The sequence below is a fragment of the Heptranchias perlo genome, chromosome 17, assembly GCF_035084215.1.
Source record: "Heptranchias perlo isolate sHepPer1 chromosome 17, sHepPer1.hap1, whole genome shotgun sequence".
NCBI lineage: Eukaryota > Metazoa > Chordata > Chondrichthyes > Hexanchiformes > Hexanchidae > Heptranchias > Heptranchias perlo.
In genome coordinates this window covers 15,340,039-15,363,264 of record NC_090341.1, presented here as the reverse complement: position 1 = coordinate 15,363,264, position 23,226 = coordinate 15,340,039, and the positions used below count along the sequence as shown (strand labels likewise).

Below are 23,226 nucleotides of genomic sequence, written 5' to 3'. Positions count from 1 at the left end.
GCTCCCGGATTCGTTGGTACACATTGTAGCCTTACAGGTAAGCACTGGTGAAAGTGGCATGTTTTGTATTCATTTTCTGCATTCACCTGTTTCCCATGGCCCATGTGGGGAACTGATGCAGAAGATAAGACACTGTTACTTTTAACACCATAAGGTTTGTAATATTTACATTTCCAAGAAATTTAAACTAATCTTGGGAGAAACCATTAAAATATATTTTTCAAGCTGAGTGCAGAAGTTGTGGCAATTCAGAATGTGTTGGGTGGTAAAGTAGCCCCAGACCCTGCACCTGATTACATTATGCAAAAGTGTAGAGTAACCCAAATTTATCTCATACCTTGACATGTGCAACCTGCGAGTAGATATTTTGCAGCATGTGTTACATGAACTGGGCACAGTTACTTGAGGACTGGTCTGACCAGAGCACCCAATAATTTGTACTATACTGTCTTGGCTATATAGCTCAGCATTCAATTTGCTTTATTAATTACTGTTCCATGGTAGTTGGGCATGTTGACTGTCAGGTCTACTAAAACCCCCAGATAATTTTCAACTTCATTGTTAACTATTTCAACACCATTCTTGGAGTACTTATGGCACATACTTTTTCTTCCTATGTGTAGTGCTTTACACTTGTGCATATTAAATTTCATCTGCCATTGTGCCCGCCCACTTACATATTTTGTCCAACTTGTTTTGTAGTTCCCGAGCTAAATCATGAGAATCAATTGTTTCCCCTAGTTTGGTATCATCAATTTCCCTTGTGTTTCTGAGTCCAAATGATTAATGTAAATGAGAAATAGAGGAGTCCCAGCACTGATCCTTGAGGTATAGTACTCCACACCCCCCTCCCCCAAATACCCAGTACTTTCTACCCTTCAATCAATTTTCTATTTATTCCCAAATTTAATTCTCAATCCTCACTGCTTTGACTTTAACTAGCAGTGTTTCTTGTGTAACTTTCAAAAGCTTTTTGGAAGCCTAGGTACACCATATTATAGGGCTTCACACAGTCCATTTGGATTGTTACTTCCTCAAAAAAATCAAGGAGGTTGTTAGGGAGGTTCTTCCCTTTCTGAATCTATGTTTGCTCTGGTATACTAGGTTATTATCATACAGGTGATCCTCAAGTTTACTCCTGAAAACAATTCCATTATTTGACCCAGTACTGAAGTGAGACTAATGGGTTGATAGTTGCCTGCTTCTGCTTTGTTACCTGTCATACCTGGCCAGTTGTTAGAATGCAGACAGGCTCCATGCCCCATTGTTAGTGCACATCCAGGCATAAAGGCCTTATTTTGAAGGTTAATAATAGGATTTCTTGTCCCACTGTTACAAGATGGCTATGTTTAATGTGCAGGCAATAGTACCCAAATTCTTAGTCTGATCATCTGTATGTAGGATTTGCTGCCGTAACACTGTCACAGGCATTGATGTGTAAATAAAGAGACAGTTTGAATAATATGATATACTCAGCACTTTATGCTATGGTTTTGGAAAATAACTGATTTGGCCTGTTTCTCAAAATTTACAAACCAACCCCTTCCTTCCATTCAGTAAATAAAAACAGTCAGCATTATGAATCCTATCTTAGCAAGAGGTGCATGTAAATGATTCACAGAACTATTTAACATTTCAGCCTTGTTACTAACATAAACAGATTTCTGGTAGCAAATCCCCCTATACTGCTATGTTCAAGGAGGAGTGACAATATATCACATTGTTATAACATTTTCTTCCTGATGTACCTCATGGATGACATTTTCCTCAAGTTGGTTCAATAGAAATAATTTTTGGATACAGTTTTGTGAGAGTCATAACCATATCCCATTCACTTTTCCTTTAAATTATTACAGATCTCCTGGGCCTTATTATAAACATCTTGTGTATCTTCAAGTTCCATTATGGAGAAAATTCTCCCTATATTATCTTTTCCAGAGCCTCCATTCCTTCTGGCAGTTTGTGGTTCTACTTCTTCTGTCTTATCCAGCTCCAACAAGTCTTCCTCTGAAGCTGAACTATAGATGCTACCATGTTTACTATGAGTGAAGAATCTCCTTTTGCTCTCTGCTGTGAGATCTAGAAGGTCAAACGAGTCACTGGAAAGTATGCTGTCATCACTAACTACACTGGAGGGGCGGCTTACACTTCTCTGATTTCTCCCATTTGATAAGATCAGGTCCTTCAAAGAATCAGAAAGTTTCAGTGGTGAACAATCATCAGGCAGATCTAGACTGGTGGAAAACTTTCCATTGCGTTTTAGAATTCCCTTTTTCCTGTATATAACCTCTCCTGAGGACAGTATTCTTGACTGTTTGCCACATGTTTTGGAGGGAATGACAGCTGTATCCATAGATTCACTGCGTTCTGGAGAAGAAGAATAGCCAGACTCTCTTTGGTAAGAGTTCTTTAGGATCCCTTTCTTTGGCATGCTAGTGAAGATTGTAGTTTGCATTGTGTGCATTTTGTGAAAGGTGTTTGCAGATCCTGTTATGGTTGTGTTGGTTTCAGTCCATTGCGACTGCATATCCATGACTGCAGATGAAAGAAGATCATTGTCAAAGCTGCTCCTGGTTTTTAGAATTCCCTTTGGTTTTCTCTTTGTGTCTTTGGAAGTTGTTTTCTGCAGTTTCACATCTTGTTGTGGCTGTGTCATGTCATTTCCTTTCTTTGACTTCTTTAAACGAGCCTCTTGCCTTTCCTCTGTTATATGGGTAGGAATCTCGTGCCTAGAACTCTCCATTCCTTGTATATCTTTAGTTTCTTTCATCCCTTGCTTTGCAGACCCTGCCCTGTTTTGCCAGTCAATATAACGGGCCAGTAGTGGTGAGTGACAGTCTTTATCAGAATTACAGTCACAAATTGGTGTATCATAACCCCAGTTGACCCACCAGTGGTTTGCAATATCTTCAATTGTTGCACGTTTTTTTGAGTTCACTGATAACATCCAGTCAATCAGGCCACAGGCATCTATTGGTGAAAACATGCTATCAAATCATAATAAATCAACAAATAACTTTCCAAATCTTGTATTTTTAACTAGGAAAATGAAAAAGAAAAGTACCCACAGGTATCTATCATTAAAAACACGCCATTACATCAGAATGAATCGCCAATTTTTTATCCAATTCTTCCATTGTCTAATTAGGAAAATCTAAGCAAAGAGTAGATGCTAAAACAATATTGACTTACTGGGGATGAGAGTTTCAAGGGAAGGCAAACACAATGGCATTTATTTTAGTTGTTCAGTGTTGTTTTATTCTTATATCACATTTTTAAAATCTTTCCTTTTCTTTCTATCGCTTTCTCTTTTTCTTCCAACATCTCTATCATGTAAATTATCTACTAAAAATTCACAAACCACAGGCTATAATCAATTTAAATGCCAGCAAAAATATTTGCACATAATCCTACTCCCCAAGTAAACTTAGCCCTAGTTATACAGAAAACAAATAGTTACATCAGTTCTGCAGCAGTGATTAAAACAACTAATCTGTAGGTCTGGTGTATTTGTTCTTGCACAAAACAATTAAATGTCAGCTTGGCTCAGTAAATACCTCTGAGTTAGAAGGTTATGAGTTCAAGTCCCACTCCAGGTCTTCAGCACATAATGTAGGCTGACACTTCAATACAGTAAAAGATGTGAAACCAAGGCCTCAACTGCCTATTCCGATTGAAGTTAAAAACCCCATAACATTTTTAAAAATAAGTGGAGTTCTCACACTATCTTTGCCAACATTCCTCTCTCAACCAACATCACCATTAGCAGATTCATTGGTCATTTATTTCATTTGCTGTTTGTGGGACCTTATTGTATGCAAATTGGCTGCCAGGTTGACTACATAACAAATGATTACACTTCAAAAGTTATTCATTGGCTATGAAGTGCTTTGGGATATCCCGAGAATGTCATAAGGTGGTATATAAATGCAAGTTCATTACCACTCCACAGCTCAAATATAATCATTATTTAACTTTTAAAATATTTGCTATTAGGACATTTATTGCCCATCCCTAGTTGCTCTGAGGCCATTAAGAGACAACCACATTATGTGGGACTGGAATCACATGTAGGTCAGACCACATAGGGGTAGTAAGTTCCCTTCACTGAAGGACATTAATTAACCAGTTGTGTTTTTACAACAATCTGTTAGCTTTCATGGTCATTTTCTGGTATTAAGCCACAAATTACTAAATTAATTCAATTCAATTTCACAAGTTGCTCAGGTAAAATTTGAACTCAAGACCTCTAGTTTACTAGTCCAGGACCATAAATGCCAGCTTGCCGTACCCTCACATAGAAACCTGCCCATGTGCAATCATTATTAGTCTGCAGCTATTATGTGAGATATGTTACTGAAATCTCTATAATTCCATACCAGAAGTCTGGGGAGGTTTCCTGTATTCTCCACGACTGATCTGCTGTGTTAAAGTTTTGTAACTCCTACTATCAAATGGCATTGTTCCATACACCAATGTGTATAGCAGCACTCCCAAGGCCCAGCAATCAACCTAATACACAACAAAATATGTGATAATTAATCCAGTGAACACAGTAAATACAAGATTGTCTCAAACACCACCAGTTAATTCCACTTCAAAGTGTATCTGACATGTGGTTCTTTGTATTAACTAAACAGAGCTGATGGATTCAATTTTCTACCTACAAGTTCTATGTTCTTTCCTGGGAACTGATGATATATTTTTCATTAGATTTCTTTCACGTGCCAACTGATTATTGTCAACACAGCCAACAGGCCTGAGAAAGCACAAAGTGACACTCTATAGTGTCTTGAAGCTGTGCACCATTAAAAAGCACCATGTATATTCCCGTTCTGCAGTGTTATCGTGAATATTCCCATTCTGTAATGTTACCATATATATTCTCATTCTGCAGTGTTATACATATTCCCATTCTGTAGTGTTATCATGCAATATTTCCATTCTGCAATGTTACTATTACTATGGTAAACAATTTTACAACACCAAGTTATAGTCCAGCAATTTTATTTTAAATTCACAAGCTTTCGGAGGCTACCTCCTTCCTCAGGTGAACGATGTGGAAATGTGGATTTCCACATCGTTCACCTGAGGAAGGAGGTAGCCTCCGAAAGCTTGTGAATTTAAAATAAAATTGCTGGACTATAACTTGGTGTTGTAAAATTGTTTACAATTGTCAACCCCAGTCCATCACCGGCATCTCCACATCATGACTATTACTATGGGCATTCCCATTCTATAATATTACCATGCATCTGGAATGCACTGCCTGAAAGGGTGGTGGAAGCAGATTCAATAATAGCTTTCAAAAGGGAATTGGATAAATACTTGAAGTGGAAAAATTTGCAAGGTATTGGGGTAAAAGCAGGGGAGTGGGACTAATTAGATAGCTCTTTCAAAGCTCCAGCAAAGGCACAATGGACTGAATGGCCTCCTGTGCTGTATCGTTCAATGATTCTAAGATTCTATATTCCCCTTCTGCAATGTTACACATCGCACACTCTCATTTACAGGGTTAGACATCATGTCTATTCTCATTCTTCAATGTTGCACAACATGCACATTCCCATTCTTAGTGTCACATTACATATTCCTATTCTGCAGTGTTACACATCATGTACATTCCAGTTCTGCAGTTACAAAAGACCACCCATGGTGACATATCAGAGTGAGCAGTGAAACAGCACACAGTCACTTCCGCACAAGATACAAGATCTGTTGTATTCCATAACTTTCGGATCACATTGAGTCTTATTCTATAGAATGTCCAGAGACCAATGGAGTTCACCTTCCACTGTATGTCCTTGAGACTAGATGCAATTTTATTTTACACCATGATATCACCATGATATTATTACCAGAGACCATGTGAAGTTTCCACCATTTGAGTCTAAGGTTCCAAATCACTGTGTCAGGAAACCAGTGTAATCTTGGTAGACTGGGGTGTAAAAAGGGGCAGGAACTAATTGGGCTGGGTCCTAGTTCCTTTTTGTGCCCATCAAAAATTCTGCAGGAAATGGGGCTAAGCACATAATAAGCCTGCCCACAAATGTGTGGATGTATCATTACACCATCCAAATGAATGAAATACAACATATTTCCTGTCATTCTGGTATATCCTGAAGCATCCACTGCTTACCAAAAGGGGCATACTAGACATTTGCATTCTGTGCATAGCTTTAAGCTAAAGAAGCTTGTATCTCTAATGTTCAGCCTTGCTAAGGGTGGAGTTAAAGTTTAAATGGCCAGTTTCCCTTACTTTTCAAAACTGACAACCTTATAACTGAAGACCAACGAATGCTGTGGTGCCACAGTGAACCCTCTGCCCCCACCTGAAGCAGGCGTCCTATCTGCACTGTAAAAGGTCCCAGTGCCCAGCCAAAATATTTCAATGTCCCCTAACCCTGGGAAGTGTACCGGGGTCAGGGGTGCAAACAATAACGAGCCAGAAGTCCTGACCCACCACACGTCCAGCTGCAGAGTGGGCCCACTAGAAATGTGTGGACATATTCCATTCTATTATTTGAGACTGCATACAGTCATATTCAGAACCATTACCTGAAGCTGTGTACTATTGTGTTTTGCAGCGTCTTTCGGCTGTGAAAAAGCTTTTAAAAATCTGATTACTCATACTTAATAAACAGCCCACTCCTCTCTCTTACCTCAGGTCCCTGATATGGAAATCCATTCACTATTTCAGGTGAGGCATAAAGAGGACTTCCACAGTACGTCTCCAACAGTTGATCCTTGTGATACAAATTCGACAAGCCAAAGTCAGCGAGCTGAAAAAAACCCACAAAAATTGAGGAACTAGGATTATGTGATGCCCTGTGTAAATTCAACTGCTCATTCACATTTGAGATTCACAGAGAAGAGGTTATTTAATATCCCATTAGCTGTGCAAAAGAAAGATTCTATACTATATCAGATTTTTAATATATGTAGCAGCGCATACCTTGAATTGGAGGTTCCCTGATTATAAAAACAAAGATCACATTGATCAAACTGCATCAAATACTACAGGGCTATAGTGCAAATGCAGCTGTACAACACAGAGTTGCAGTACAGCATGATGAAAACGTTTGCAATATTTCCAGCGACATTCCATCTTTTTTATTTAAGACTCCCTCACGAACAATCCTGCGCAGGATTTGCGCCAGTGAGTTAGGAGTTGCCTAACATCAAAGAAACATTCAAAACGGCATGGAATTTTGGGGCCAGTTTATAAAACTGTTTTATTCATCTTTCATCTGGGTATGACAAGGTCACTTAAATCTGTTTACATGAGCGAGTGAGAATGTTGTGTAAGTAAAGTTAGAAGAAATCTTATTGCTGCGGTGCTCATTGTGAATTTTAATAAGAGAAAGGATATTTGCAAGATTGCATTCTTTAAATTCCACTTACTTATTTTAGTCCTGAAGTTCCTGCCAAATAAGGCATTGCATACTTAGCTATTTTTGAATTATTTAGAGAAGTCTGGAAGCTAATTTATAATTTTCTATACATGTTTCAATCAGTTAAACTCATTGTAGAAAAATAGAGATTAAATATTGGGCAATTTTAAATTGCATCCTGTTCGAAATACATTTTATATGGCAATATGTAAAACATTCTACCACCATTTAAAATTTTAAACAAAACAGCTACTCTTTCATTGACACGCTGTGGGTAAAATATCAATATTATGTGTGGCACATGCTTATATTTTCCAACAATTATTGTTTGCTTCCCTCTTGACCTTCCACAACACATTAAGGAATGAATCTTCCAGTTTGTGCAGATTTTCACCCAGTTTTGAGTAATAAGTTCACTTAGTGTTTTCTGCTGAATTATCCACCTTTCTTTATAATATAAAAATTTCTATCAGTGAGAATTTTTTTCTGCTATCAATATTTAAAATATACAATCATATAATCGTATAATTTATTACATTTGAGTTTCACAATGATTTGGAAGTTAAATCCTTGCCTCTCCGTCCCCTCCACAGAGATGTTCAAAAGATCTCCACCAGTAATCTGGTTGGAAAATTGGGTAGATATATTACAATGATGAAACCAAATCTTACAGAAAAGGAGTTGAATGTGCTCATGGAAGAACGAACAGATGGTGGCCAGAAAGTCAGCAATATTTTGATTTGAACCATCTGTTCGCACGAATAGAATAAACACGTAAGAGGCAATATCTTGATGATTAAATGCTATATTCTCCACAAAAAAGATCATGCCAGAATAACTACAAATGTTTTAATCACATCAAAGAAATACTGAAGCAAAGAGAAGTCTTCAATAGTCAGATTCAAGTGGATTGGTGAAGGACTACAGACCAAAAAACATCATCAATGAATGAAGCCAAAATCATCCAATTTTTTGCTGCTGAAACCACACAACGTTTAGATAGGAATTAGCTCCACGGACTCTCATAAGGTACATATCTTCAATAGTTAGAGTATAAACTAGAATTGTTACTTTTCTAGATGCAGTGAATGCACTACAGGGAAATATTTACTTATTATTGGTCAATGCACAATTTAATTTTCAATGGGGATATGAAGCTTCAGTGATCATGTATTTAAGCCATTAGATTTTTTTACTGCTGACAGTTATGGCTATATGATGTCACTGTGATTTCACAGCTCTCTTCCTCTTATGGCTTTGTCATTATTTAATATTGAAACTGATCTCATAGGGAGGGGATTTATATAGTGGGCTGTAAGTCTTCAATTACATGCTAGTATCCGTAATTATTTGCTTAGGCAGCTGGTGGTAGTTTTGTGAGAGATGGTTAAAGCTAGACAGATGTTTTTTTTAAAAGGATCCCTAATTAGAATATTGACATTCATAACTTGGAATTTCAAATTACTTTAGGCAACAGGGGGTGAATCAATTTACCGCTCTTTCTGCAATGTGTTACAACATTGTCCTTTCACCTCTAGAACCTGGGTTCAAAACCAGCCTAGACACAGGAACAAAGTCTCCTCCATAATCAGAGATTTATGCAGTATGATAGGTGTCTTCACCTCTGAGTTATATTCTACTCCATTATTGAGAGTAAAAAACAAGATTTCCGCCGAATGAATACTGGAAAGTCTCATAAGACAGAAATGAAGGCACCAGAACTGTCCAATTCTTCACTCGCTTGAGTTATCTCTTATATCATCTCCTGAGAGATGAAACAGAAAAAAGGGGTGTATGACAGATGTCTGATTGATAACACAAGTGAGAACCAGGCAGAATATAGAAAGTTCAGAGGGGAATTGAAAAAGGAAATAAGAGGGGCAAAGAGAAAGTATGAGAATAGACTGGCGGCTAACATAAAAGGGAATGCAAAAGTCTTCTACAGGCATGTAAACAGTAAACAGTAAACGGGATGTAAGAGGAGGGGCCGATTAGGGACCATAAAGGAGATCTACTCATAGAGGCAGAGGGGATGACTGAGGTACTAAATGAGTACTTTGCAACTGTCTTTACCAAAGAAGAAGGTGCTGCCAGAGTCTCAGTAAAGAACAATGTAGTTGAAATACTGTTTGGGCTAAAAACTGATAAAGAAGAGGTACTTGAAAGGCTAGATGTACTTAAAGTAGATAAGTCACCCGTTCCAGATGGGATGCATCCTAGGTTGCCGAGGGAAGTAAGGGTGGAAATTGCGGAGGTACTGGCCATAATCTTTCAAACATCCGTAGATACAGGGGTGGTGCCAGAGGACTGGAGAATTGCAAATGTTACACCCTTGTTCAAAAAAGGGTGTAAGGATGAACCCCGCAACTATAGGCCAGTCAGTTTAACCTCAGTGGTGGGGAAACTTTTAGAAACAATAATCCAGGACAGAATTAACAGTCACTTGGACGATTGTGGATTGATTAGGGAAAGCCAGCACAGATTTGTAAAAGGCAAATCATGTTCAACTAACCTGATAGAGTTTTTTGATGAGGTAACAGAGAGGGTAGATGAGGGCAATGCAGTTGATGTGGTGTATATGGACTTTCAAAAGGCATTTGATAAAATGCCGGATGGTAGGCTTATCATCAAGATTGCGGCCCATGGAATAAAGGGGGCAATAGCAACATGGATGCAGAATTGGCTAAGAGACAGGAAACAGAAAGTAGTGGTGAACGGTTATTTTTTTGACTGGAGGGAGGTGTACAGTAGTGTTCCCCAGGGTTCAGTGCTGGGACCACTGCTTTTCTTGATATATATATTAATGACTTGGACTTGGGTGTACAGGGCACAATTACAAAATTTGCAGATGACACAAAACTTGGAATGGTAGTAAACATTGTGGAGGATAGTGATCGACTTCAAGAGGATACAGACAGGCTGGTAGCATGGGCTGACACGTGGCAGATGAAATTTAACTCAGAAAAATGTGAAGTGATACATTTCGGTAGGCAGAACGAGGCGAGGTTAATATAAACTAGAGGGCACAACTCTAAAAGGGGTACAGGAACTGAGAGATCTGGGGGTATATGTGCACAAATCGTTGAAGGTGGCAGGGCAGGTTGAGAAAGCAGTTAAAAAAGCATACGGGATCCTGGGCTTTATAAATAGAGGCATAGAGTACAAAGTATGGAAGTCTCGATGAACCTTTGTAAAATACTGGTTCGGCCACAACTGGAGTATTGAGTCCAGTTCTGGGCACCGCACTTTAGGAAAGATGTGAAGGCCTTTGGGAGGGTGCAGAAGAGATTTACTAGAATGATTCCAGGGATGAGGGACTTTAGTTACATGGATAGGCTGGAGAAGCTGGGGTTGTTCTCCTTGGAACAGAGACGGTTGCGAGGAAATTTGATAGAGGTATTCAAAATCATGAAGGATCTAGACAGAATAGAGAGAAATTGTTCCCATTGGCGGAAGGGTCAAGAACCAGAGGACACAGATTTAAGGTGATTGGCAAAAGAACCAAAGGTGACTTGAGGAAAAACTTTTTTACACAGCGAGTGGTTAGGATCTGGAATGCACTGCTTGAGAGGATGGTGGAGGCAGATTCAATCATGGCCTTCAGAAAGGAACTGGCTAAGTACTTGAAAGGAAAGAATTTGCAGGGCTGCGGGGATAGAGCGGGGGAGTGGGACTGGCTGCATTGCTCTTGTATAGAGCTGGCGTGGACTCGATGGGCCGAAAGGCCTCTTCCGTGCTGTAACCTTTCTATGGTTCTATGATTCTATGATTAGGATCGTTCCATCAGATGTTGATCATTCTGATAGTAATATAGTGATAGTACACGTACAAAATTTTGCTCTGAAGGGATTTCAAAAGGAAAAAAGTGATATAATAAAAATCAAACCTTCACATTAAAGTTTTCATCCAGGAGAATGTTCTCCAGTTTCAAGTCAAGGTGCACAATTCCTTTCTGTGGGGAAAAAACAAGCTTCAAAGAATTGAAACGAGATAACATCTTAAACTGTCAGAGTAGTTCTCATAAGTCAGAACTGTAGGCACCAGAACTGTCCAATTCTTCACTCGCTCGAGTTATCTCTTATATTATCTCCATTAGGATCGTTCCATCAGATGCTGATCATTCTGATAGTAATATCATGATAATGATCCTGGCCAACATTCTTATCTCTGTTCTCCAGTCTGTTCTCTGCTGAGTTAGCTGTTCTTAGCAACAACGGCTATAGAGGAGCCCAAGTAATGTCAGTGGTCCTGACCTAGAAAGGAGAAAAACAGGCAGGGTTCCTATTCTTAAGTATTACTAGAAGAAGTATGTGTGTGGGAATGTTAAGTGAGGACAGAATTGGGTTTGGCTGTGATGCTATCTGTAGTTGAATAACCTATCAGCACTCACTGGTAAGGCTCCTACAGAATAATGAACATTTGGATGAGGTAACAAAGGACAACAGACACTCAAGGGACAGTGCCCCAGCAAGGAGTTAATGCCTTCAGGAGAGGAGGGAAGGAAGAAAATTGATGGAGAAATTTGTCAAACAAAAACAAGAAATAGAACCTTAAGGACATAAGGAAACATTTAATGTGTCAAAATACCTAAAAAACCAAAAGTGCTCGACCTAGTTCTTCGTGTAAATTTGTGAAAAATAATCAGCAATTCATTTTAGTAAAATTTCTGTGATATTTTCAGAGGAATTGCTATATGGTTTGGAGTTTAATCATTTTAAATCATCTTTATTGCAATTAGTGAATGAAATGATGTCTATTTAAATTCAGGATATTGATCTGTCTGCAAAACATAACACTGATTTTAAGTGAAGTGAAGAGCTTCTTGAGCACAGTAATCCTGTTAAACCAATACCATTTTTCCTTTCTTGGGACAGATGTGTTATCCAAAATTGCTCTTTCATGTTGAGCAATGATTTGTCATGCAAATGCAAGTTTAGTCAATCTGTGAAACTTCCTTCATTTTCTAATGTAATTGTACACCTGTATGAACTTGAATCTCTGTGGGTGTCTGTTATAAAACATTTTGAGAAACACTGCAGAGAAACAAATGGCAAAAACAAATATAGGGACAATGTTATGAATGTTCACCACTGGCAAGAAGCCTCAGCTACTGGCTGCACATATTGGAAGATCACAGGTCACATAGCCTACAATTAGCTTAAATAGATGTACTTACTGAATGCCAGTGACTAAACTCCAAAAGTGTTTCATTGCTGTGAAATGCTTTGGAAAGTCTTGAGGGTGGTAAAGCACTATATAGATGCAAATCTTTCTTTCTTTCATTAAAATGAATAGTGCCAGTAGCAGCAGGCACTCAGGAAACTGGCTCAACAGTGTTAATGTATTGTAGTAAAAACAGTTTGAGCACAGGAGCAAATCATTAAATAAATGCTGTTGTCACTGCTATTTATTTGGTGTATTTGCAGCTTCAAACTTCTGATCGTTGCTCATGTCACTGACATTTTCACATTCTGGTTGGAAATATTTTGTGTGTTTCTGTTGATATATTTATGATTTTTTTTATTCGTTCATTGGATGTGGGCATCGCTGGCAAGGCCAGTATTTATTGCCCATCCCTAATTGCCCTTGAGAAGGTGGTGGTGAGCCGCCTTCTTGAACCGCGGCAGTCCGTATGGTGAAGGTTCTCCCACAGTGCTGTTAGGTAGGGAGTTCCAGGATTTTGACCCAGCGACGATGAAGGAACGGCGATATATTTCCAAGTCGGGATGGTGTGTGACTTGGAGGGGAACTTGCAGGTGGTGTTGTTCCCATGTGCCTGCTGCCCTTGTCCTTCTAGGTGGTAGAGGTGCACCGGTACTGAAAGGAGTGAATGTGTAGGGTGGTGGATGGGGTGCCAGTCAAGCGAGCTGCTTTGTCCTGGATGGTGTCGAGTTTCTTGAGTCAGGAGGTGAGTCACTCGCCGCAGAATACCCAGCCTCTGACCTGCTCTTGTAGCCACATTATTTATGTAGCTGGTCCAGTTAAGTTTCTGGTCAATGGTGACCCCTAGGATGTTGATGGTGGGGGATTTGGCAATGGTAATGCCGTTAAATGTCAAGGGGAGGTGGTTAGACTCTCTCTTGTTGGAGATGGTCATTGCCTGGCACTTGTCTGGTGCGAATGTTACTTGCCACTTATCAGCCCAAGCCTGGATGTTGTCAGATCTTGCTGCATGTGGGCATGGACTGCTTCATTATCTGAGGAGTTGCGAATGGAACTAAACACTGCAATCATCAGCGAACATCCCCATTTCTGACCTTATGATGGAGGGAAGGTTATTGATGAAGCAGCTGAAGGTGGTTGGGCCCAGGACACTGCCCTGAGGAACTCCTGCAGCAATGTCCTGGGGCTGAGATGATTGGCCTCCAACAACCATTACCATCTTCCTTTGTGCTAGGTATGACTCCAGCCACTCGAGAGTTTTCCCCCTGATTCCCATTGACTTGACTACTGGGTGTGTTTATAATTGTACATATTGCTGTATGTGTACTCATTATTATACAAAATTATAGTGTGTGTATTTACAATTTATATTGCTATGTGTGTTTGTGGCTGTACACATTGCTGTGTGTGTTTATGGATGTACACATTGCTGTGTGCATTTAAGGCTGTACATATTGCTGTGTGCGTTTATGGCTGTACACATTGCTGTGTGCGTTTAAGGCTGTACACATTGCTGTGTGTGTTTAAGGATGTACACATTGCTGTGTGTGTTTAAGGCTGTACACATTGCTGTGTGTGTTTAAGGCTGTACACATTGCTGTGTGTGTTTATGGATGTACACATTGCTGTGTGTGTTTAAGGCTGTACACATTGCTGTGTGTGTTTAAGGCTGTACACATTGCTGTGTGTGTTTAAGGCTGTACACATTGCTGTGTGTGTTTATGGCTGTCCACATTGCTGTGTGTGTTTATGGCTGTACACATTGCTGTGTGTGTTTATGGCTGTACACATTGCTGTGTGTGTTTATGGCTGTACACATTGCTGTGTGTGTTTATGGCTGTACACATTGCTGCTGGAAAATTTTATGGCTGTACATATTGCTGTGGATATAATTATATTGTTATGTTTAAGGCTGCGCCCATTGCTGTTTATGATGACTGCAGATCTTGCTGAGGGTGTGCTGATTGCCTTGATTGCAGTGTCTGTGTTTATGGCTGTACATTTGGACCTAGGTGTGTTTATATGTATGGGTGGGGAGCTATTATGTGGAGCACCATGCAGTACAGGTGTCTCTGTTTTGGTGGCGAGAGAAGGGAGGGAACAGACAAATGAGTCCATTCCATTGCTATTGAGTAATCCTGCTAGCAATTTGGAATTTATATACAGTCAGTTCCCCACACCTCCACCACCCCCTCTCCCATCTATCCTTCTGGGCAGCAATATTATTATGTAAAAATTTATTAATGTGGTGGCATTGTTAAGAGATATGTGTGGGCACGACACCGAGAAAGTCCCTACCAAAAGTAGGGTGGGAAAATCTATTAATTACCTTATGACAGTAGTGAATTGCTGAGACGATTTGCCTGAAAGCTTTGCGTGCTTCATTCTCAGAAAGTCTACGACGCTCATTTACATAATCGTACAGTTCACCATTACTGCAGTAGTCCATTACAATGATAATCTTATCCTTATTTTCAAACACTGCAGAAAAGAAAACCGCATAAAACGTTCACTGAATCTGGAACATTTTGTTTTATCACAGAATATTTTAATTATAGGAAGAAAAGCCACGTACTACATCTTGAATTTGAGCTCCATGTTCATTTCTACAGGCATGTTCAATAAGCACAACAAAGGATTCAAAGCTCATACCCGTGAGCCAAGAAACTATTTCCACAGGAAGACAATTACAGTATGTTCTAATTTCCATAGGTTGAGAGTGATACTGTATCTCTCCACACCATAGATAGAGAGTAAGACTATATGGGCTCAATTTTAAAAGGGTGGTGGGATGGCAGCGGGGCGGCGGGGGAGTCAATGGGCGCACTGCAAACCCGAATAAATAAACTTAACTTTCCCCACGCGATCGCAAGGTAATTGATGCTCATTAATCTTGTTTCCGGATTTCGCGCCCGGCAGCCAGTCTGAATGACAGGTTGGCTGCCGACAGGAGCTGCAACGTCGAGATGGGGGTGGGGGGGGGAGAAAGAGAGAGAGAGAGAGACATCATCGGGTGCTGGAACAGAGATTGGGGGGGCACAAAGATCGGAAGTGGAGGACAAAGATGGGGGGACTCAAAGATGGGGGGGACATCGGACATCGTCGGAGGGGGCGATATCGGGAGACATCGGGGGGTGAGACGTTGAAGAGACATCGGTGGGGGGGAGACATCGGACATTGGAGAAAGTGGGTGTAGGTGACACAAAACTAGGTGGGAATGTGGGTTGTGAGGAGGATGCTAAGACGCTTCAAGGGGATATAGACAGGCTAAGTGAGTGGGCAAGAACATGGCAGATGGAATATAATGTGGAAAATGTGAAGTTATTCACTTTGGTAGGAAAAACAGAAATGCAGAGTATTTTTTAAATGGTGAGAGATTGGGAAATGTTGATGTTCAAAGGGACCTGGGTGTCCTTGTACATGAGTCACTGAAAGCTAACATGTCGGTGCAGCAAGCAATTAGGAAGGCAAATGGTATGTAGGCCTTTATCACAGGAGGATTTGAGTACAGGAGTAAAGATGTCTTACTGCAATTATATAGGGCCTTAGTGAGACCGCACCTGGAGTACTGTGTACAATTTTGGTCTCCTTACCTAAGAAAGGATATACTTGCCATAGAGGGAGTGCCACGAAGGTTCACCAGATTGATTCCTGGGAGGCGGGATTGTCGTATGAGGAGAGATTGAGTAGGCTAGGCCTATATTCTCTAGAGTTTAGAAGAATGAGAGGTGATCTCATTGAAACATACAAAATTCTTACAGGGCTTGACAGGGTAGATGCAAGGAGGATGTTTCCCCTGGCTGGGGAGTCTAGAACCAGGGTGACAGTCTCAGAATATAAGGGGTAGCCCATTTAGGACTGAGATGAGGAGAAATTTCTTCACTCAGAGGGTGGTGAATCTTTGGAATTCTCTATCCCAGAGGGCTGTGGAGGCTCAGTCATTGAGTACATTCAAAACAGAAATCACTAGATTTCTAGATATTAAAGGCATCAAGGGATATGGGGATGGTGCAGGAAAATGGCTTTGAGGTAGAAGATCAGCCATGATCTTGTTGAATGGCGGAGCAGGCTCAAGGGGCTAGATGGCCTACTCCTGCTCCTTGTTCTTATGTTCTTATGTTTGAAAGGAAGGTTTATTTATATTTTTAACTTTGTGAAATGTTATTTTATTTAATTTGTTTAGTTTATTTTTGGTTTCACCAAGCTTGAATCGGAAGCCATGGGAAAGCCGCCCAGGTAAATTGAAAATCGTTGCAACTACCAACTATGTAACAAATAAAGTACTTTAAGTATCTCAATGAGGTACATATGCTTCAATAAATATCATCCCGCCGGCTTTAACTGCCGGCGGGACTTTTGGATTCCAGAACCCTGCGCGCACACAGATGCGTCTATGTGATCCGCATAAGTCGGCGGGTTGGTGCTGGGTTCCTTACCCGCTCCAGATTTTACCAATTTTCACTACCCGCCGCCCCCCGCCCCCACTGCCTCCAACACACCCGGACTTTCATTTGAAAATCGAGCCCTATATCTCTATCCCACAGGTAGAGTAATAACAGATCTCTCCACCATTACGGAGAGTAATAATATATCTCTCCACCCACAGATAGCGAGTAATACTGTATCTCCCCACCTCATAGGTACAGGGTAACACTGTATCTTTCATTCTCATAGTTGGAGAGTAATAATGTAGCCCAGCCCACAGGTTGAGAGTAATATTATATCTCTCAGTCCCATAGACAAGCGGTAAAGCTATAGGACCGATTTTAACTTTTGGCGGGGGTGGAAAACGGGCGGTAGCAGATTGGCCACTCAATTTTCCTTTCCGGGATGTATAATGGGCAGCCGATCGGCTACCACCCGTTTTCCGCCCCAGTTAAAATCTACCCCTATTTCTCTCAGGCCCACTGACAGATTCTCATACTCGGGATAATTATCACATTCATCGCCTGGGCGGTAATCTGGCAGACAATGGGTTCAATAATACCCATTGTGTATAGTGTTTGCCCTTTGAACACATGTGTGACACTTTCATCACTTTGCTCTTCTTTCAGTTATGATGACACTCACCTTCACAAATGCGTATGATATTGGGGTGGTTAAGAGATGACATGATCTCCATCTCTCGCTGGATGTGGATCCGATCCAGTTCCTCTTGAACCTTATCCTTTCGGACAGATTTAATAGCTACCTGTGAACAAGAATTTGAGGAGACTCATAAGAACCCAAATCAGATATTGATAAGAATTTCAGTTCAAAATCATCACAGGGAAATTAGAGCAAGGATAGGCTACAGAAGAGCACTTGGATTAATGTAAACATTTATTTCAGACTCTCCGAATAAACAAAGCTTGTACATGAAGAGGGAGGTACTTGGTTTAGAAATGCTTCTGCTCAGTACACCTATTGGAGGTGATTCTGTGATCATGTTGTTCCAGTGGAGAGGGAGTGCAGGTTAGAGAATTAGGGCTTCAGTGTTGCCCTATCTCTGACCCATGTTAAATGTGAGTATCGATCCGTGCTGAGAGCCAAAGATCACCCTTTACAGGTACATGTTTTCACTGTGCACAGCTGGCATGTCAGTGTTTTCACTGGTAAACTATGTAAATACTTACAAACTTATATACGCTTGTGGGGATGCGATCTTCTGGTCACTGTGTGTAGTGGCATCATAAGCAAATTTCTTAATAGTATTTCTAGTGAAATTTTTGAAAACTTTTATGAATATGCATGAAATAGCAACCAGAGGAAACCTTGCTTAATTTTTTTTACAGTGTAACCAGATATAGTGACCAGAGGAAATCAACCTCACTGATGTATCAAGAGGGTCAGCTGTTTATACCCCATGCACAAAAGCTTCTGCTTTATTCTCTGTTGCTAAGTGGCACTTCAATTCTCTTTTACTAAGCAACACTCTACCATGCTGTATCTCTTTAGGATGCTGTTCACTTATTAAATGTCGGCTGCTCCTTACCTAGATGACAGACCTGAAGCATTCCAAATTCAGATTTGGTGTTGTTATTCTGAATTTTTTCTCTGGGCCAATCAAGTTTCATTGAAGGAGATAAAACGACCTAGACAGTCATCACTATCAGACACTATTCATGTTCTAAAGCAAGATAACATTGTTTTCAATTTGACTCCACATACTTTCTGATAACAGTTTTATCAAACAGTTCATGGTGTTAGACCATTCCAGTTTATTTTTATACCGTTATCTACTGACCAAGGGGAAAAGCACGTAGCTGCACAATTCCAGAAACATACAAAGATTATTTCAAGAATACCTCAATCCAGGAATGTTTCCAGATTCCATTGCTGAATTTCAGTTCTTGACATTTTGAGGCTATTGCAGGTTGTGAACAGTGTATGTTCAACACTGATACCGAGTAAAACTAAAATAGGTTTGCACTAATAGTGAAAACTAACTGTAAATAATAGACTTACTGTTGACTTAATGAATGTTTCTATAATTACTCTGCCCTCAATCTGCTTGACAATCAGTTAATGAATGTTTCTACAATTATTCTGTCAACTGTGCCGTCAGACACTTATATTTTTAATCTTTTGCTCTTTAGGGATATTCTGACCCCGTTTTCTTGAAGGTACCTTTAATCCGATGTCTGGCCACCACTGATTCCTCCTGGAAAGCATATTTCCCCCATCAACTTGTATTATAGTGTATACAAATAAATCTAAAAATTAAATTCTCTAGCTATTGTAAATAGTGGCTTAGCTTCTTAGCAATACTAACCTCATCTTATCTCTGCCTTTCCTGTCTAACCTTTCCTTGAACACACATCTTGCAGCTGCTCATTACCTCTGCTTATCTTGCTTCTTCTCTTTTCCTTACCTCGCTTCAACTCTCCTTCCTTTTCTCCCTTTGATTCACCTTCTCTCTCCTTTCTTTGTCTCTTTTTACCACTCCATATATATGTCCACTTTGTGACCAAATGCATCATTGGCATAAAGCCCAAAAATTACTGTTGGTGATATTAATGGACAAGTGTTTAACATGTTCCACTGAAATTCCTCTACCTGCTATTTTACTGAGGCATTAACCCATTTAAAATAAACTAAAATCAATTTTCACAAGCTTTGGACAAAGAGGGGGTGAAATTGGTCACCACCAGTAGCGCAGAACGGGCCGGTAGCAAATCGGCTGTCCGTTTTACACCGCACCCGATTTTCTTTTCCATTGACGTTAAGCAATTTCATTCCCAGCCTGCTTAAAATATAACCAAAACTTTTGTCTTTTCCTGTATTTTAATTTGTCCTATATTTTACTATAAATTACATTTGTTTCTAAGGAGAAAGAGAGGGGCGAGGCTGTGGAGGAATTTAAAGAGAAGGATGTGAAATTTAAATTTGAGGTGTTGGGGATCAGGAGCCAATGTCGATCAACGAGGACAGGGGTGATGGGTGAGTAGGACTTGGTGCAGGATAGGATACAGACAATAGAGTTTTGGATGAGTGAAGTGTACGGAGAGTGGAGGATGGGAAGCTGGCCAGGAGAGCATTGGAATAAAAAGAAAGACTTGCATTTATATGGCACCTTTCATAACCTCAGGAAATCCCAAAGCGCTTTACAGCCAATTAAGTACTTCTGAAGTGTAGTCACTATTGTAATGTAATTATAGTCAAGTCTGGAGGTGACAAAGGTATGGATGAGGGTTTCAGTGGCAGATGAGCCCAGGGAGAGGTGGATGGTGTTACAGAGGTGGAAGTAGACAGTCTTTGTGATGTAGAGGATATTTATTTGAAAGCTCAGCTCAGGGTTGGAAACTCAGCTTGGGGTATAACACAGCCGTGAGGTGTCAGACAGTTTGGTTTAGCCTAAGAAAGTGGCCTGGGTAGGGCTTGGCGCCAGTGGGTGGGGACAGAGTTGTGCTGGGGTCCTGAAGATAATAGCTTTGGTCTTCCCAATGTCTACCTGGAGGAAATTACAACTCATCCAAGACTGGATGTAGGACAAGCAATATTTTTTTTTCATTCTCGGGATGTGGGCGTCGGTGACAAGGCTGGCATTTATTGCCCATTCCTAGTTGTCCTTGAGAAGGTGGTCTGACAGCACAGGCGTAGTGAAGGGTGTGGTTGAGCCAGATCTGGTGATGGATGGTTAAGCCAGTTGTGCGCCAGTTATGTTCAAGTTTGTGCCCTTTGGACTTGAAGGAGCGAAGATGAGGGCCGTAGCAGGGGATTGACTGAGATAGGAGATGGTGCAAGTTTTGCTGGGGTTGAGAGCACCAAAGGTAGAGGCGAGGGGCTTGTTGAACAATTCAACAGCTAATGGAGGGCCAAAGGTTAGGCAGTTGGGAGTTAACAGTGCAGCTGTAAGTGACTTGGAGAGAGTTTTTCCAAGACCAGATGTAGAAGTAAGTGTGGTTGAAAGAGGCTAGGAGGATGTAGGTGGTAAGGGATACAAGGAAGTGGTCAGAGATGGCATTGTAATTAATGGGACCATGGGAGTAGAGAGGCCACGGGAGATGGCAAGGTTGAGAGGGTGATCATATATACGGGAAGGAGAGTTTATATGGAAGGAGCGGTTTCTGGAGGACAACAGAGCAGTGAATTTGGAGGAGAAATTGTAAGGGGATTTGAGATGGAGATTGAAAATGCTGTGATGAGGAGTTGCTTGGTGCAGAGGCTTAGGGAATGAAGAATAGAAAAAACTCTGGGTGGAGCTTTGGAGGAAGTAGATAAGGATTTGAAAGGAAATGCAAGAGGGCTGAAATGGGCTGAAGTGTTTGAGGGAGGGGAAGATGCGAAAGGAGTAGTGGGAGAGACCAAGGTGTGACTTGGTGTTGGAAAGCAGTTGGAAACTGTGATGGCGGGATTGTAGGTTTCTATGGAAGGATAGCCTAGATGGGCCAAATGGTTTCTTTCATCTGTACTCATCTTTGTGACCATATACAATAACAGTCCTCTCCAAACAAAACCAAGACATCACCACCCTCAGAATACATAAATGAGCCATCACCATTGCAAAGTTCTGTTCTGGCCATTCAGATTTGCTTGCATTCAAAACATATGGCCTGTTCTGGCTGTATAGTCATACTATACATTCTTTTCTAGCTAATAGTTTTTCCCCTAGTCATACTGCATGGCATCATTGTGTCTCCAAGGGATCTGTAGCTTAATTTAATTTGGTAGCGTTTGACTTCACAGAACGTGTGAAGCATTAAAGGCTTTGTGTGTTTATTCCAATGGAAACCTTCTACTTGACATCTTGTTTAGATAACTTAATCCGTTTCTTTATCAGGAGCTCCTCATCACTTGCAGATTTCTCCACACCACCCTCAGAACACGCAAGCCAAAGATTAACCATTTTCAGAAGTAGTTTCTCGCTTCAACGCAACCAATGTTCTTGTTCTAATTCATGAGTCGAGCCACGCGCCTCAAACTGGTGGAAGATTAATGACAGTAGACAGATTGAGGATGAGTACTGGGGGGAGGCCTCAGTGCTTCTAAATCCTTTCATTCTCATCTGTGCTTACGCAAATGGTTTGTCTCTGCACATCAACAATGGCCACAGACAGAAATTAACACAAAGATCATCAGAACTTTTATCTAAGGAGAGCAGTTTAGAATAACTTGTACAACAGTATTCAGCACCACTTCAACAGTTCATCATCTTGCAATAATATATTACGTTAGTTGCTCAGAACAGTTTACGTATATCTGTAAGGATTTACTTAATACAGTAATTGTCATCAAGATTAGGAATAGGGAATTCTGAGCATGTATCTAGGATTAGAGAGCGGGATGGATCCCAATTGAGACATTTCTGATAGAGTGCTGGCTGTTCCTTTTTATTAATAAAATGCTTCCAGTGGCCAATCAGACATTTTATCCTTTTACAGTGCCATTTTTATTGTGTCACCTCCATCTTGCTGGGAATTGGTAGCCAGGAGTGACTACAAGTGTTTATGTCTTTTTTTTTATTCTATCTGGTTATCAGGGTGGTCGTGTGTTAGATAAACACCTGGTGACCAAGGTAGGACAGCTGGATTGTATCAGAATGTCCTTATGGTGGGCATCTAGTAATCAGGGTGAACTTGTGGGGCTTTCAAATATAAATTGATCGACATCAGGGTTGTCTCCCTCTGTTCTGTGATTGTGTATATGGGGAAATTTCCTCTGTGCTCCACGTGTAATGAAATAGTAAGTCCATTCTTTATAAACAAGTTTACAATTTTGTTACACACTGTACATTTTAGAAATGTACCCCCTTTTTTGTAAGTGGCTAGTGACTAACTATTTTGCAACTGTATTTAGTCAACCTCTCAAACTATTTTACGACTGTGCATTAGTTAACATTTCAAACTAGTCCAAGTTTATAAGAATTTCTGTTATATCTTTCAATTGTCCATGGAATTCCTACATTACCTCTGAGATGTTGAAAATTTGAATGATTATGTCACAAAATGAGATGCCTGTAGTTTGCCATGTTTTACTTTTTCCTCACAAGTAACTATTCAGTTCCCACTGGAACCAGTTTCCCCAACATCATGGCATAAACCTGCATTGACCCTCAAGGCAACAATGAAATGTACAGGCCTTTTGTTAGCTTCAGGACAACTGCTGTGTAAAGGATTTAATACTGCCTCCAGTTTGACTTGGTGGCAATATCAGAACGTTGGCACCAGATAAATCTATATTCTATGTG

General features: G+C 40.4%; 2 protein-coding genes across 4 annotated transcripts in view; one reads left to right on the top strand and one right to left on the bottom strand.

The window, feature by feature from the left end:
* The window catches only part of arpc4l (actin related protein 2/3 complex, subunit 4, like), a 449,372-nt gene that overhangs the window by 11,748 nt on the left and 414,398 nt on the right, over positions 1–23,226 (top strand). The window lies entirely within an intron of this gene.
* LOC137334089 (NUAK family SNF1-like kinase 1) overlaps positions 1,460–23,226 on the bottom strand; it is a 31,588-nt gene continuing 9,821 nt past the window's right edge. For 2 of the 3 annotated variants that reach the window (XM_067998562.1, XM_067998564.1), the window contains exons 2-7: positions 17,628–17,748; positions 14,887–15,038; positions 11,281–11,346; positions 6,663–6,782; positions 4,380–4,512; positions 1,460–2,970 (exon numbers count right to left, since the gene is read on the bottom strand). In XM_067998562.1, coding sequence (XP_067854663.1) covers positions 1,832–2,970; positions 4,380–4,512; positions 6,663–6,782; positions 11,281–11,346; positions 14,887–15,038; positions 17,628–17,748 — 1,731 coding nt within the window. In that variant the 3' untranslated portion in view covers positions 1,460–1,831. The remainder of the gene's footprint in view (positions 2,971–4,379; positions 4,513–6,662; positions 6,783–11,280; positions 11,347–14,886; positions 15,039–17,627; positions 17,749–23,226) is intronic. The other variant, XM_067998563.1, reaches the window with a different exon arrangement.